The following is a 16,368-nucleotide window of genomic DNA, read 5'->3' as shown; positions in this document are numbered from 1 at the left end:
AATAAATTTTAAACAAGTTTAGCTGTTTAATAATGTAATAAGAAACGGACGATGCAAATCAAAAGATAAACATTTAAGAAACTAACTTTTAGGGGCAACAGGAGCTTATGGGGGCGGTTTTTAATTTACAGATTCATGTATATTCATATATATTTGAATTTTTCATAAGGATTAAGGGCTAGAGATTTTCCTGGACTATTTTTTGGCTATTTACTGTGCATTAAAAATGCACAGATTGTTTTTAAGTGATTTAAAGCAACACCTTCAGGTCTATGTCTATAACCTTTAAAACATTTAGCCATTAGTATTAACCTGAGGAATCCAAACCTGATGAATAATTTAGATGTTAAATTTGACTTGCAAATTAAAATATGCACGGACGAACACCTCTGTCCCTCCTGACACATGTTAATCCATGACTAATATATACCGAAATACATTCTGCATAAATTACAGGTGTGTCATCTAGGTGTTTCTGTGGTTAAGTATGTGCCATTTCTTTAATTTGGGGTTCATAAAAAAATATCACTGTAAACATGTTATTATGGGGCGGCACGGTGGTGTAGTGGTTAGCGCTGTCACCTCACAGCAAGAAGGTCCGGGTTTGAGCCCCGTGGCCGGCGAGGGCCTTTCTGTGCGGAGTTTGCATGTTCTCCCCGTGTCCGCGTGGGTTTCCTCCGGGTGCTCCGGTTTCCCCCACAGTCCAAAGACATGCAGGTTAGGTTAACTGGCGACTCTAAATTGAGCGTAGGTGTGAATGTGAGTGTGAATGGTTGTCTGTGTCTATGTGTCAGCCCTGTGATGACCTGGTGACTTGTCCAGGGTGTACCCCGCCTTTCGCCCGTAGTCAGCTGGGATAGGCTCCAGCTTGCCTGCGACCCTGTAGAAGGATAAAGCGGCTAGAGAGACGTTATTATTATCATTGTATTTTATATGCTTTAAACACACACAATCACATTACAGGAGCAGGCTTTCTGATATGAACTCACTCTTATAGTGTGAGTGCTTGAATAAAAATGTACATGTAGAAACTTCCTAAGTACAAATGTGTTAAAGTAATAAAACCAAAGCAACATCAGTAAGAAGAATAAAGGGCTATATTACACTATATATCTGGGAATATAGAGCTGTGTGATCGACGTGTGCTTTGGAAATAATTTGTGCGAAAACAAATCTGTGACAGTCATGATGAAACAACAAGCAAGTGTAGAATTGATCCACAGTGCAAATTCAATTTTTTCATCAAAGTGAAAACAAGGCCTTAAATCATCCGTGAAATCATGATTGGATACCAGTACATGAGTATATCTTGAAAAAAAAATAGTCTTGGAGGTATTCTCTTCACTTCCTGGGAGATAAATAAAATCATGTTATGACTCATCCTGAACTAGTCTTGTGTTTGTCTGATTAAATGCTCTCTAGAAAATAAATATCCCAATCCTGGGGGGTGCCTTGTAAACCTCATTCATCAATGTGTTTTCGGCCATGTGGCTTCCCACACACTATTAGCTTTTTCAATCACGACTTGGTGGAGAATAAATGGTTGAAGATTATTTCACTGGAAGAGGGCAGAGGTTTTAGTCAGTTTTCAGAAGGACCAGAATGGAGGTGTGGTGGATCTCAAACACGACTGGCTGTTCACTTCAACACATCATTCTCACTTCCTGTTTCTAGAAGACATGTCAACATACAAAATCAAATCATGGCTAAATGTAAAAGTAACATAAAATGGTTTTATTATTATTAATAACAGCATGCCTTATTGTTGTCCTCAGGATGCTGAGTGCGGGGACGGTGTGAGACACAGGAACATATCGTGTGTTGTACACTGGGGTCATTGGCCCGAATCGGCTGGCCCGAGACATGATATCCATGCCCCAGCTGTCCTGGTGGAAGACGAGAAATGCAACGAACACTTCAGGACACAGAACAAAGAGGAACTGCAGCAGTCATGCTTCGTTCCCTGCCCAGGTATACTGACTCTACAACTAAACCCTGATGACCTGCCCAGGTATACTGACTCTACAACTAAACCCTGATGACCTGCCCAGGTATACTGACTCTACAACTAAACCCTGATGACCTGCCCAGGTATACTGACTCTACAGCTAAACCCTGAATATTTGCCAAGGTATACTGACTCTACAGCTAAACCCTGACGACCTACCCAGGTATACTGACTCTACAGCTAAACCCTGACTATTTGCCCAGGTATACTGACTCTACAGCTAAACCCTGACTATTTGCCCAGGTATACTGACTCTACAGCTAAACCCTGATGACCTACCCAGGTATACTGACTCTACAGCTAAACCCTGACGACCTACCCAGGTATACTGACTCTACAGCTAAACCCTGATGACCTGCCCAGGTATACTGACTCTACAGCTAAATCCTGAATATTTGCCCAGGTATACTGACTCTACAGCTAAACCCTGACTATTTGCCCAGGTATACTGACTCTACAGCTAAACCCTGACTATTTGCCAAGGTATACTGACTCTACAGCTGAACCCTGACTATTTGCCCAGGTATACTGACTCTACAGCTAAACCCTGACGACCTACCCAGGTATACTGACTCTACAGCTAAACCCAGATGACCTGCCCAGGTATACTGACTCTACAGCTAAACCCTGATGACCTGCCCAGGTATACTGACTCTACAGCTAAACCCTGATGACCTGCCCAGGTATCCTGACTCTACAGCTAAACCCTATTTGCCCAGGTATACTGACTCTACAGCTAAACCCTGATGACCTGCCCAGGTATACTGACTCTACAGCTAAACCCTGATGACCTGCCCAGGTATACGGACTCTACAGCTAAACCCTGACTATCTGCCCAGGTATACTGACTCTACAGCTAAACTCTGACTATTTACCCAGGCATACTGACTCTACAGCTAAACCCTGATGACCTGCCCAGGTATACTGACTCTACAGCTAAACCCTGATGACCTGCCCAGGTATACTGACTCTACAGCTAAACCCTGATGACCTGCCCAGGTATACTGACTCTACAGCTAAACCCTGACTATTTGCCAAGGTATACTGACTCTACAGCTGAACCCTGACTATTTGCCCAGGTATACTGACTCTACAGCTAAACCCTGACGACCTACCCAGGTATACTGACTCTACAGCTAAACCCAGATGACCTGCCCAGGTATACTGACTCTACAGCTAAACCCTGATGACCTGCCCACGTATAATGACTCTACAGCTGAACTCTGACTATTTACCCAGGTATACTGACTCTACAGCTAAACCCTGACGACCTGCCCAGGTATACTGACTCTACAGCTAAACCCTGACTATTTGCCCAGGTATACTGACTCTACAGCTAAACCCTGACTATTTGCCCAGGTATACTGACTCTACAGCTAAACCCTGATGACCTGCCCAGGTATACTGACTCTACAGCTGAACTCTGACTATTTACCCAGGTATACTGACTCTACAGCTAAACCCTGACGACCTACCCAGGTATACTGACTCTACAGCTAAACCCTGATGACCTGCCCAGGTATACTGACTCTACAGCTAAATCCTGAATATTTGCCCAGGTATACTGACTCTACAGCTAAACCCTGACTATTTGCCCAGGTATACTGACTCTACAGCTAAACCCTGACGACCTACCCAGGTATATTGACTCTACAGCTAAACCCTGACGACCTACCCAGGTATACTGACTCTACAGCTAAACCCTGATGACCTGCCCAGGTATACTGACTCTACAGCTAAACCCTGACTATTTGCCAAGGTATACTGACTCTACAGCTGAACCCTGACTATTTGCCCAGGTATACTGACTCTACAGCTAAACCCTGACTATTTGCCCAGGTATACTGACTCTACAGCTAAACCCTGACGACCTACCCAGGTATACTGACTCTACAGCTAAACCCTGACGACCTACCCAGGTATACTGACTCTACAGCTAAACCCAGATGACCTGCCCAGGTATACTGACTCTACAGCTAAACCCTGATGACCTGCCCAGGTATACTGACTCTACAGCTGAACTCTGACTATTTACCCAGGTATACTGACTCTACAGCTAAACCCTGATGACCTGCCCAGGTATACTGACTCTACAGCTAAACCCTGATGACCTGCCCAGGTATCCTGACTCTACAGCTAAACCCTATTTGCCCAGGTATACTGACTCTACAGCTAAACCCTGATGACCTGCCCAGGTATACGGACTCTAGAGCTAAACCCTGATGACCTGCCCAGGTATCCTGACTCTACAGCTAAACCCTATTTGCCCAGGTATACTGACTCTACAGCTAAACCCTGATGACCTGCCCAGGTATACGGACTCTACAGCTAAACCCTGACTATCTGCCCAGGTATACTGACTCTACAGCTAAACTCTGACTATTTACCCAGGCATACTGACTCTACAGCTAAACCCTGATGACCTGCCCAGGTATACTGACTCTACAGCTAAACCCTGATGACCTGCCCAGGTATACTGACTCTACAGCTAAACCCTGATGACCTGCCCAGGTATACTGACTCTACAGCTAAACCCTGACTATTTGCCCAGGTATACTGACTCTACAGCTAAACCCTGACTATTTGCCCAGGTATACTGACTCTACAGCTAAACCCTGACGACCTACCCAGGTATACTGACTCTACAGCTAAACCCTGACGACCTACCCAGGTATACTGACTCTACAGCTAAACCCTGATGACCTGCCCAGGTATACTGACTCTACAGCTAAATCCTGAATATTTGCCCAGGTATACTGACTCTACAGCTAAACCCTGACTATTTGCCCAGGTATACTGATTCTACAGCTAAACCCTGACTATTTGCCCAGGTATACTGACTCTACAGCTAAACCCTGACGACCTACCCAGGTATATTGACTCTACAGCTAAACCCTGACGACCTACCCAGGTATACTGACTCTACAGCTAAACCCTGATGACCTGCCCAGGTATACTGACTCTACAGCTAAACCCTGACTATTTGCCAAGGTATACTGACTCTACAGCTGAACCCTGACTATTTGCCCAGGTATACTGACTCTACAGCTAAACCCTGACGACCTACCCAGGTATACTGACTCTACAGCTAAACCCAGATGACCTGCCCAGGTATACTGACTCTACAGCTAAACCCTGATGACCTGCCCAGGTATACTGACTCTACAGCTGAACTCTGACTATTTACCCAGGTATACTGACTCTACAGCTAAACCCTGACGACCTGCCCAGGTATACTGACTCTACAGCTAAACCCTGACTATTTGCCCAGGTATACTGACTCTACAGCTAAACCCTGACTATTTGCCCAGGTATACTGACTCTACAGCTAAACCCTGATGACCTGCCCAGGTATACTGACTCTACAGCTGAACTCTGACTATTTACCCAGGTATACTGACTCTACAGCTAAACCCTGACGACCTACCCAGGTATACTGACTCTACAGCTAAACCCTGATGACCTGCCCAGGTATACTGACTCTACAGCTAAATCCTGAATATTTGCCCAGGTATACTGACTCTACAGCTAAACCCTGACTATTTGCCCAGGTATACTGACTCTACAGCTAAACCCTGACTATTTGCCCAGGTATACTGACTCTACAGCTAAACCCTGACGACCTACCCAGGTATATTGACTCTACAGCTAAACCCTGACGACCTACCCAGGTATACTGACTCTACAGCTAAACCCTGATGACCTGCCCAGGTATACTGACTCTACAGCTAAACCCTGACTATTTGCCAAGGTATACTGACTCTACAGCTGAACCCTGACTATTTGCCCAGGTATACTGACTCTACAGCTAAACCCTGACGACCTACCCAGGTATACTGACTCTACAGCTAAACCCAGATGACCTGCCCAGGTATACTGACTCTACAGCTAAACCCTGATGACCTGCCCAGGTATACTGACTCTACAGCTGAACTCTGACTATTTACCCAGGTATACTGACTCTACAGCTAAACCCTGACGACCTGCCCAGGTATACTGACTCTACAGCTAAACCCTGATGACCTGCCCAGGTATCCTGACTCTACAGCTAAACCCTATTTGCCCAGGTATACTGACTCTACAGCTAAACCCTGATGACCTGCCCAGGTATACGGACTCTAGAGCTAAACCCTGATGACCTGCCCAGGTATCCTGACTCTACAGCTAAACCCTATTTGCCCAGGTATACTGACTCTACAGCTAAACCCTGATGACCTGCCCAGGTATACGGACTCTACAGCTAAACCCTGACTATCTGCCCAGGTATACTGACTCTACAGCTAAACTCTGACTATTTACCCAGGCATACTGACTCTACAGCTAAACCCTGATGACCTGCCCAGGTATACTGACTCTACAGCTAAACCCTGATGACCTGCCCAGGTATACTGACTCTACAGCTAAACCCTGATGACCTGCCCAGGTATACTGACTCTACAGCTAAACCCTGACTATTTGCCCAGGTATACTGACTCTACAGCTAAACCCTGACTATTTGCCCAGGTATACTGACTCTACAGCTAAACCCTGACGACCTACCCAGGTATACTGACTCTACAGCTAAACCCTGACGACCTACCCAGGTATACTGACTCTACAGCTAAACCCTGATGACCTGCCCAGGTATACTGACTCTACAGCTAAATCCTGAATATTTGCCCAGGTATACTGACTCTACAGCTAAACCCTGACTATTTGCCCAGGTATACTGATTCTACAGCTAAACCCTGACTATTTGCCCAGGTATACTGACTCTACAGCTAAACCCTGACGACCTACCCAGGTATATTGACTCTACAGCTAAACCCTGACGACCTACCCAGGTATACTGACTCTACAGCTAAACCCTGATGACCTGCCCAGGTATACTGACTCTACAGCTAAACCCTGACTATTTGCCAAGGTATACTGACTCTACAGCTGAACCCTGACTATTTGCCCAGGTATACTGACTCTACAGCTAAACCCTGACGACCTACCCAGGTATACTGACTCTACAGCTAAACCCAGATGACCTGCCCAGGTATACTGACTCTACAGCTAAACCCTGATGACCTGCCCAGGTATACTGACTCTACAGCTGAACTCTGACTATTTACCCAGGTATACTGACTCTACAGCTAAACCCTGACGACCTGCCCAGGTATACTGACTCTACAGCTAAACCCTGACTATTTGCCCAGGTATACTGACTCTACAGCTAAACCCTGACTATTTGCCCAGGTATACTGACTCTACAGCTAAACCCTGATGACCTGCCCAGGTATACTGACTCTACAGCTGAACTCTGACTATTTACCCAGGTATACTGACTCTACAGCTAAACCCTGACGACCTACCCAGGTATACTGACTCTACAGCTAAACCCTGATGACCTGCCCAGGTATACTGACTCTACAGCTAAATCCTGAATATTTGCCCAGGTATACTGACTCTACAGCTAAACCCTGACTATTTGCCCAGGTATACTGACTCTACAGCTAAACCCTGACTATTTGCCCAGGTATACTGACTCTACAGCTAAACCCTGACGACCTACCCAGGTATATTGACTCTACAGCTAAACCCTGACGACCTACCCAGGTATACTGACTCTACAGCTAAACCCTGATGACCTGCCCAGGTATACTGACTCTACAGCTAAACCCTGACTATTTGCCAAGGTATACTGACTCTACAGCTGAACCCTGACTATTTGCCCAGGTATACTGACTCTACAGCTAAACCCTGACGACCTACCCAGGTATACTGACTCTACAGCTAAACCCAGATGACCTGCCCAGGTATACTGACTCTACAGCTAAACCCTGATGACCTGCCCAGGTATACTGACTCTACAGCTGAACTCTGACTATTTACCCAGGTATACTGACTCTACAGCTAAACCCTGACGACCTGCCCAGGTATACTGACTCTACAGCTAAACCCTGATGACCTGCCCAGGTATACGGACTCTACAGCTAAACCCTGATGACCTGCCCAGGTATCCTGACTCTACAGCTAAACCCTATTTGCCCAGGTATACTGACTCTACAGCTAAACCCTGATGACCTGCCCAGGTATACGGACTCTACAGCTAAACCCTGACTATCTGCCCAGGTATACTGACTCTACAGCTAAACTCTGACTATTTACCCAGGCATACTGACTCTACAGCTAAACCCTGATGACCTGCCCAGGTATACTGACTCTACAGCTAAACCCTGATGACCTGCCCAGGTATACTGACTCTACAGCTAAACCCTGATGACCTGCCCAGGTATACTGACTCTACAGCTAAACCCTGACTATTTGCCCAGGTATACTGACTCTACAGCTAAACCCTGACTATTTGCCCAGGTATACTGACTCTACAGCTAAACCCTGACGACCTACCCAGGTATACTGACTCTACAGCTAAACCCTGACGACCTACCCAGGTATACTGACTCTACAGCTAAACCCTGATGACCTGCCCAGGTATACTGACTCTACAGCTAAATCCTGAATATTTGCCCAGGTATACTGACTCTACAGCTAAACCCTGACTATTTGCCCAGGTATACTGATTCTACAGCTAAACCCTGACTATTTGCCCAGGTATACTGACTCTACAGCTAAACCCTGACGACCTACCCAGGTATATTGACTCTACAGCTAAACCCTGACGACCTACCCAGGTATACTGACTCTACAGCTAAACCCTGATGACCTGCCCAGGTATACTGACTCTACAGCTAAACCCTGACTATTTGCCAAGGTATACTGACTCTACAGCTGAACCCTGACTATTTGCCCAGGTATACTGACTCTACAGCTAAACCCTGACGACCTACCCAGGTATACTGACTCTACAGCTAAACCCAGATGACCTGCCCAGGTATACTGACTCTACAGCTAAACCCTGATGACCTGCCCAGGTATACTGACTCTACAGCTGAACTCTGACTATTTACCCAGGTATACTGACTCTACAGCTAAACCCTGACGACCTGCCCAGGTATACTGACTCTACAGCTAAACCCTGACTATTTGCCCAGGTATACTGACTCTACAGCTAAACCCTGACTATTTGCCCAGGTATACTGACTCTACAGCTAAACCCTGATGACCTGCCCAGGTATACTGACTCTACAGCTGAACTCTGACTATTTACCCAGGTATACTGACTCTACAGCTAAACCCTGACGACCTACCCAGGTATACTGACTCTACAGCTAAACCCTGATGACCTGCCCAGGTATACTGACTCTACAGCTAAATCCTGAATATTTGCCCAGGTATACTGACTCTACAGCTAAACCCTGACTATTTGCCCAGGTATACTGACTCTACAGCTAAACCCTGACTATTTGCCCAGGTATACTGACTCTACAGCTAAACCCTGACGACCTACCCAGGTATATTGACTCTACAGCTAAACCCTGACGACCTACCCAGGTATACTGACTCTACAGCTAAACCCTGATGACCTGCCCAGGTATACTGACTCTACAGCTAAACCCTGACTATTTGCCAAGGTATACTGACTCTACAGCTGAACCCTGACTATTTGCCCAGGTATACTGACTCTACAGCTAAACCCTGACGACCTACCCAGGTATACTGACTCTACAGCTAAACCCAGATGACCTGCCCAGGTATACTGACTCTACAGCTAAACCCTGATGACCTGCCCAGGTATACTGACTCTACAGCTGAACTCTGACTATTTACCCAGGTATACTGACTCTACAGCTAAACCCTGACGACCTGCCCAGGTATACTGACTCTACAGCTAAACCCTGATGACCTGCCCAGGTATACGGACTCTACAGCTAAACCCTGATGACCTGCCCAGGTATCCTGACTCTACAGCTAAACCCTATTTGCCCAGGTATACTGACTCTACAGCTAAACCCTGATGACCTGCCCAGGTATACGGACTCTACAGCTAAACCCTGACTATCTGCCCAGGTATACTGACTCTACAGCTAAACTCTGACTATTTACCCAGGCATACTGACTCTACAGCTAAACCCTGATGACCTGCCCAGGTATACTGACTCTACAGCTAAACCCTGATGACCTGCCCAGGTATACTGACTCTACAGCTAAACCCTGACTATTTGCCCAGGTATACTGACTCTACAGCTAAACCCTGACTATTTGCCCAGGTATACTGACTCTACAGCTAAACTCTGACTATTTCCCCAGGTATACTGACTCTACAGCTAAACCCTGATGACCTGCCCAGGTATACTGACTCTACAGCTAAACCCTGATGACCTGCCCAGGTATACTGACTCTACAGCTAAACCCTGACTATTTGCCCAGGTATACTGACTCTACAGCTAAACCCTGACTATTTGCCCAGGTATACTGACTCTACAGCTAAACCCTGACGACCTACCCAGGTATACTGACTCTACAGCTAAACCCTGACGACCTACCCAGGTATACTGACTCTACAGCTAAACCCTGATGACCTGCCCAGGTATACTGACTCTACAGCTAAATCCTGAATATTTGCCCAGGTATACTGACTCTACAGCTAAACCCTGACTATTTGCCCAGGTATACTGATTCTACAGCTAAACCCTGACTATTTGCCCAGGTATACTGACTCTACAGCTAAACCCTGACGACCTACCCAGGTATACTGACTCTACAGCTAAACCCTGATGACCTGCCCAGGTATACTGACTCTACAGCTAAACCCTGATGACCTGCCCAGGTATACTGACTCTACAGCTAAACCCTGATGACCTACCCAGGTATATTGACTCTACAGCTAAACCCTGACGACCTACCCAGGTATACTGACTCTACAGCTAAACCCTGATGACCTGCCCAGGTATACTGACTCTACAGCTAAACCCTGATGACCTGCCCAGGTATACTGACTCTACAGCTAAACCCTGATGACCTACCCAGGTATATTGACTCTACAGCTAAACCCTGACGACCTACCCAGGTATACTGACTCTACAGCTAAACCCTGATGACCTGCCCAGGTATACTGACTCTACAGCTAAACCCTGACTATTTGCCAAGGTATACTGACTCTACAGCTGAACCCTGACTATTTGCCCAGGTATACTGACTCTACAGCTAAACCCTGACGACCTACCCAGGTATACTGACTCTACAGCTAAACCCAGATGACCTGCCCAGGTATACTGACTCTACAGCTAAACCCTGATGACCTGCCCAGGTATACTGACTCTACAGCTGAACTCTGACTATTTACCCAGGTATACTGACTCTACAGCTAAACCCTGACGACCTGCCCAGGTATACTGACTCTACAGCTAAACCCTGATGACCTGCCCAGGTATCCTGACTCTACAGCTAAACCCTATTTGCCCAGGTATACTGACTCTACAGCTAAACCCTGACTATCTGCCCAGGTATACTGACTCTACAGCTAAACTCTGACTATTTACCCAGGCATACTGACTCTACAGCTAAACCCTGATGACCTGCCCAGGTATACTGACTCTACAGCTAAACCCTGATGACCTGCCCAGGTATACTGACTCTATAGCTAAACCCTGACTATTTGCCCAGGTATACTGACTCTACAGCTGAACTCTGACTATTTACCCAGGTATACTGACTCTACAGCAAAACCCTGATAACCTGCCCAGGTATCCTGACTCTACAGCTAAGCCCTGACTATTTGCCCAGGCATACTGACTCTGCAGCTAAACCCTGACTGTTTGCCCAGGTATACTGACTCTACAGCTAAACCCTGACTATTTGCCCAGGTATACTGACTCTACAGCTAAACCCTGACTATTTGCCCAGGTATACTGACTCTACAGCTAAACCCTGACTATTTGCCCAGGCATACTGACTCTACAGCTAAAGCCACTATCTTCCGAGAGTATGGAGAGCCAACCTTAAGAAGTTGGAGGATAATTAGCACACAGATAGGCATTAAATAATCATCCTGGCTATCTGATCTAAAGAATGAACTGGATGAGCTCTCTCACATGTCACTTCGAATTTGCTCATCACCAGGGGTTATCATGGTTGTAAACATCAAGATAGGACCTTCTGCTCTGGAGCAATGGCAGTCCTAAATGAGTTATCAGACGGACGCATAATTACCTCTCGTCTCTTGTCATGTGGATACAGTCAGCGCTCAAGCACATGATTGCTGTAACTGTGTGGGAAACACTGTACACTTTTAATCTTCATGTTCTGCTGCTTAATATTACTTTTAGAAGATTCTATTTCAGTTCACAGTGAAAGGAAACCAGTGGAGTTTAGTTAGCACGAGTCATTTTTTGCTTTCTTAATAATTTATGATCAAGGTTAGCATTTTTTTTTTTAAACTGAACCGTTCTTGAAAGTACTCCACAGGCAATTGTGCTAATGAATGCGATAATAGGTTCTAAGAAATGTTTTTCTTTAATTATTTATTTATATATTTGTTAAAGAAGACCAAACACATAAAGGAGTGTGCTAAATGAGCTGGTGTTAGCACTGATATTATTAGCACTATGCGGTAGGGCTGTTGTTGCTTTATGAATAAAATGATTATTTCTCAGTTTTAGGTATTCTTAAATTAAATGTGTTTCAGTCTGGTTTCCAGAAGTGTCTTAGTACAGAATAAATATTCAGTGGCCTGCTCCTTCGCTCCAGTGGTGAACTTCTGTACAGTTATGAAATGGATGGTGTGGGGTTTTTCCCCCCGTAATTCCCATTCATTAAACTTTTGATGTTTTGGTTCTCAGATTTGATTGGCTGAGCTGCGTTCGAAGCTGTTGTAAAATCCTTGATGTACGGTACACACACCTGTGAATGTGACATGAACTTGGAGATTGATGGATGTAATTCCAAGTAAAATTGTAATACTTAAAAAATTAGAGTTGTCAGAAGCATAAGGAAGGGAGGCTGAAGGCAGGAAGACAAACAGAAAATGATCAGGATTGCAAATGGAAATGAAAAGATAAAACCTCACCAAGAGCTGTGTTTAATGGTGCTGATTAAGTACACTGAGTAATTAATTGGAAAACGAAGCAGGTGTATGCTAGAGTTCAGGTGAGTTAGACAGGCGTAAAGTCCAGACTGGGACTTGAACATGTGACCCCATTGTTCTGTCCATACAATAAACTCATCTTTGCCTGTTATGTTTCCAAGCAAGCACATTTGATTTGATCATATTGTTTTTGTCTCGGAGCTCTATTACCTGTACACATGCATACCTGTAAGACACATATTATCATCACCAGTCAACACTAGAAATGTACGAACCCTACATACCACTGAGAAACAACAGCATCCTTTCAGGAGTCCTGATTATGATGTTTAGATTTTTGAATGGTCTGAGCTCTGATGTCTCTTGCTGATCTCCAAAAGCATCATGAGCACTATTCTTCATCTCAAAGACAGTCACAGCTGAGCTCATGGAAGGTTTTTTGTTTTTTCTTTCTTACATCTTCCTTAAACTGGGGTGGCATGGTCATACATGTCAACCTTTGGTCAATCAAACCTGTATAACCAACCTCCAAAATCCGTATTTCCCTTATAAAATCCGTATAAGATGCAAATTAAAATAATTTACCTAAAATTTGAATGATAATTAACAATAACAATGATATATCCCAGTTACTTTTTATTCAATATTAATAACAATAAACCTTCAGAATGAATGCAAAGATCCAATATTTGACAAAAACACAAAGTGTTATCAGCATAGTTACGAAGGAAATACTTCGTTGTTTGGAGACAGGTTTCACCGAGCGGCTATTATGCACGAGACTTCATATTAGCCACAAAGTCAGGAAAATCTGTTCGTAAAATTATGTTATAATGACCAAATACAATGAAAAGTATTTTTCCAGTCTCACCTGTGAAAGGTAATCCCATGTGATCTCGTTTGGACGGTAAACCTGTTGGTACAGTTAAACGCAGCACATGAATGAGGCATCTTTATTCTCGGCTACTGTCTAGACACTATACCAGAGACGGGTGAAGAATCTCCACTTTGCCACATCCAATATGGCGGCGAGGATGACGTATGATTCTACGCAGAAGGCGGCGTCTATGTTTATATGTCTATGACTTCATGGTTGGCGGGATTCTCGCAATGCGGTGTGCGTATGATCAAAAGTGGAACGAAGTCTCGCTACCACAAGATAACGCGCGATTTCATAAGACTCTTTACTGGCTGTCTGTGGTGTACAGTACGTTTGTAAATGTTATGCGCTCTTTTATCATCGTGGAAATTGATTATAGCTCTAAATAAATATTGAAGTTTTTTAAAGAATCCGTATAACTTTATTTATACGCCCGTATACTACGTTTATTGAATCAAATCTGTATAAAATACGGACATTCCGTATAGGTTGACATGTATGCATGGTGGTGTAGTGGTTAGCACTGTCTCCTCACAGCAAGAAGGTTCTGGGTTTGAACCCAGTAGCCGGCGAGGGCCTTTCTGTGTGGAGTTTGCATGTTCTCCCAGTGTCTGCATGGGTTTCCTCTGGGTGCTCTGGTTTCCCCCACAGTCCAAAGACATGTAGGTTAGGTTAATTAGTGGCTCTAAATTGACTGGGAGTGTGAATGGTTGTTTGCTCTATGTTTCAGCCCTGTGATGACCTGGCGACTTGTCCAGGGGATACCCCGCCTCTCACCCATAGTCAGCTGGGATAGGCTCCTGCGACCCTGTACAGGATAAGTGGTTATGGATAATGGATGTTGCTCAGATGCGGGATGTAGTTCATATGAAAAGTACGAGTGGTGTATTTCCCAGTAAAACACTCGTGTCTACATCATAAAATAGTGATATAATGTGCTATAAGCACTACTTAATGCATTCTTTTAACAGTTTGTAAATGCATCATTAACAATACTATAAGTGATTATACAATACATATGGCATTTATAGAAAGTCTTGCCAAAATGTTATATGTTATATTTAAAAGCGCTCTATAAAAATCTCATCTCATCTCATCTCATTATCTGTAGCCGTTTTATCCTGTTCTACATGGTCGCAGGCGAGCTGGAGCCTATCCCAGCTGACTACGGGCGAAAGGCGGGGTACACCCTGGACAAGTCGCCAGGTCATCACAGGGCTGACACATAGACACAGACAACCATTCACACTCACATTCACACCTACGCTCAATTTAGAGTCACCAGTTAACCTAACCTGCATGTCTTTGGACTGTGGGGGAAACCGGAGCACCCGGAGGAAACCCACGCGGACACGGGGAGAACATGCAAACTCTGCACAGAAAGGCCCTCGCCAGCCACGGGGCTCGAACCCGGACCTTCTTGCTGTGAGGCGACAGCGCTAACCACTACACCACCGTGCTGCCCTCTATAAAAATAGTGATTATTATTGCTGTAAGGATCTCGATGTATTCGTGTCATGTAAGCACCGGAGTTCGTTCCAGACTTTATTTCCCAGTGTACACCACAGCCTACTGTCATGGCTGCGACAGACTACAGTTCCCCGCACTCACACACACTTCCTCGTTCACACTCATACTGATCATACACACCTGGACTCAATCGTTCACAACACATTCACAGTATTTAAGGACCCTGCAGTCATGTCATGAACTATACGCTCTGTGTCGCTTTTGCACCAGTGCACACCAGGCCTCGTCATAGTTTACCTGTTTACTGATCTTGTTCTATCTTCATGTTTTGCCTTCGCCCAGTCTCTGATATCCTGTTTGCTGAATTCTGACTATGATTCTTGGTTGTTTGGATTTGTTTGCCCTGTGTTTTCATTAAAAGTTTTAACCTGCCATTGCATCCACCTCCAGCATCTGCCTGACAATTACGTATTGATAACAGACATTAAAACATTATTTTGGATCGATTTTTTTTTTTTTTTTGCGCAGTTCTCTGGAGGTATGCCTGCTCTCATAAGATACTGTATATCAATCATAAATGGATAAACATAGAAGAAGAAGAAACCTTTATTTGTCACATGCACACTTCAATTCATCCTCTGCATTTAACCCATCTGAAGCAGTGAACACACGCGCGCACACTCAGAGCAGTGGGCAGCCACACCAGAGTGCCCGGGGAGCAGTCAGGGGTTCGATACCTCGCTCAAGGGCACCTCAGCCCAAGACCACCTCACGTCAACCTAACTGCATGTCTTTGGACTGTGGGGGAAACCAGAGCACCCGGAGGAAACCCACGCAGACACAAGGAGAACATGCAAACTCCACACAGAAAGGCCCTCACCGGCCGCTGGGTTCGAACCCGGAACCTTCTTGCTGTGAGGCGACTGTGCTAACCACTACACCACCGTGCCGCCCATATTCATTTATTTTATTTTACATGCTGTGCGTAAATGCTCCTGGTCCCGGCTATTGATTACAAAGTTAATTCCACACAGTTTTTTTCTTTTCAAACATAAAAGA

General features: G+C 45.0%; 1 protein-coding gene across 1 annotated transcript in view; it reads left to right on the top strand.

Moving 5' to 3' along the window:
* thsd7ba (thrombospondin, type I, domain containing 7Ba) overlaps positions 1-16,368 on the top strand; it is a 480,459-nt gene that overhangs the window by 423,752 nt on the left and 40,339 nt on the right. The window contains exon 23 of the mRNA XM_060930603.1: positions 1,776-1,971. Within this exon, the coding sequence (XP_060786586.1) occupies positions 1,776-1,971 (196 nt within the window). The remainder of the gene's footprint in view (positions 1-1,775; positions 1,972-16,368) is intronic.

This window comes from Neoarius graeffei, chromosome 9 (assembly GCF_027579695.1).
Source record: "Neoarius graeffei isolate fNeoGra1 chromosome 9, fNeoGra1.pri, whole genome shotgun sequence".
In the NCBI taxonomy this organism is placed as follows: Eukaryota; Metazoa; Chordata; class Actinopteri; order Siluriformes; family Ariidae; genus Neoarius; species Neoarius graeffei.
The sequence above is the reverse complement of the archived record's forward strand: the minus strand, read 5'-3'. Positions and strand labels throughout refer to the sequence as shown.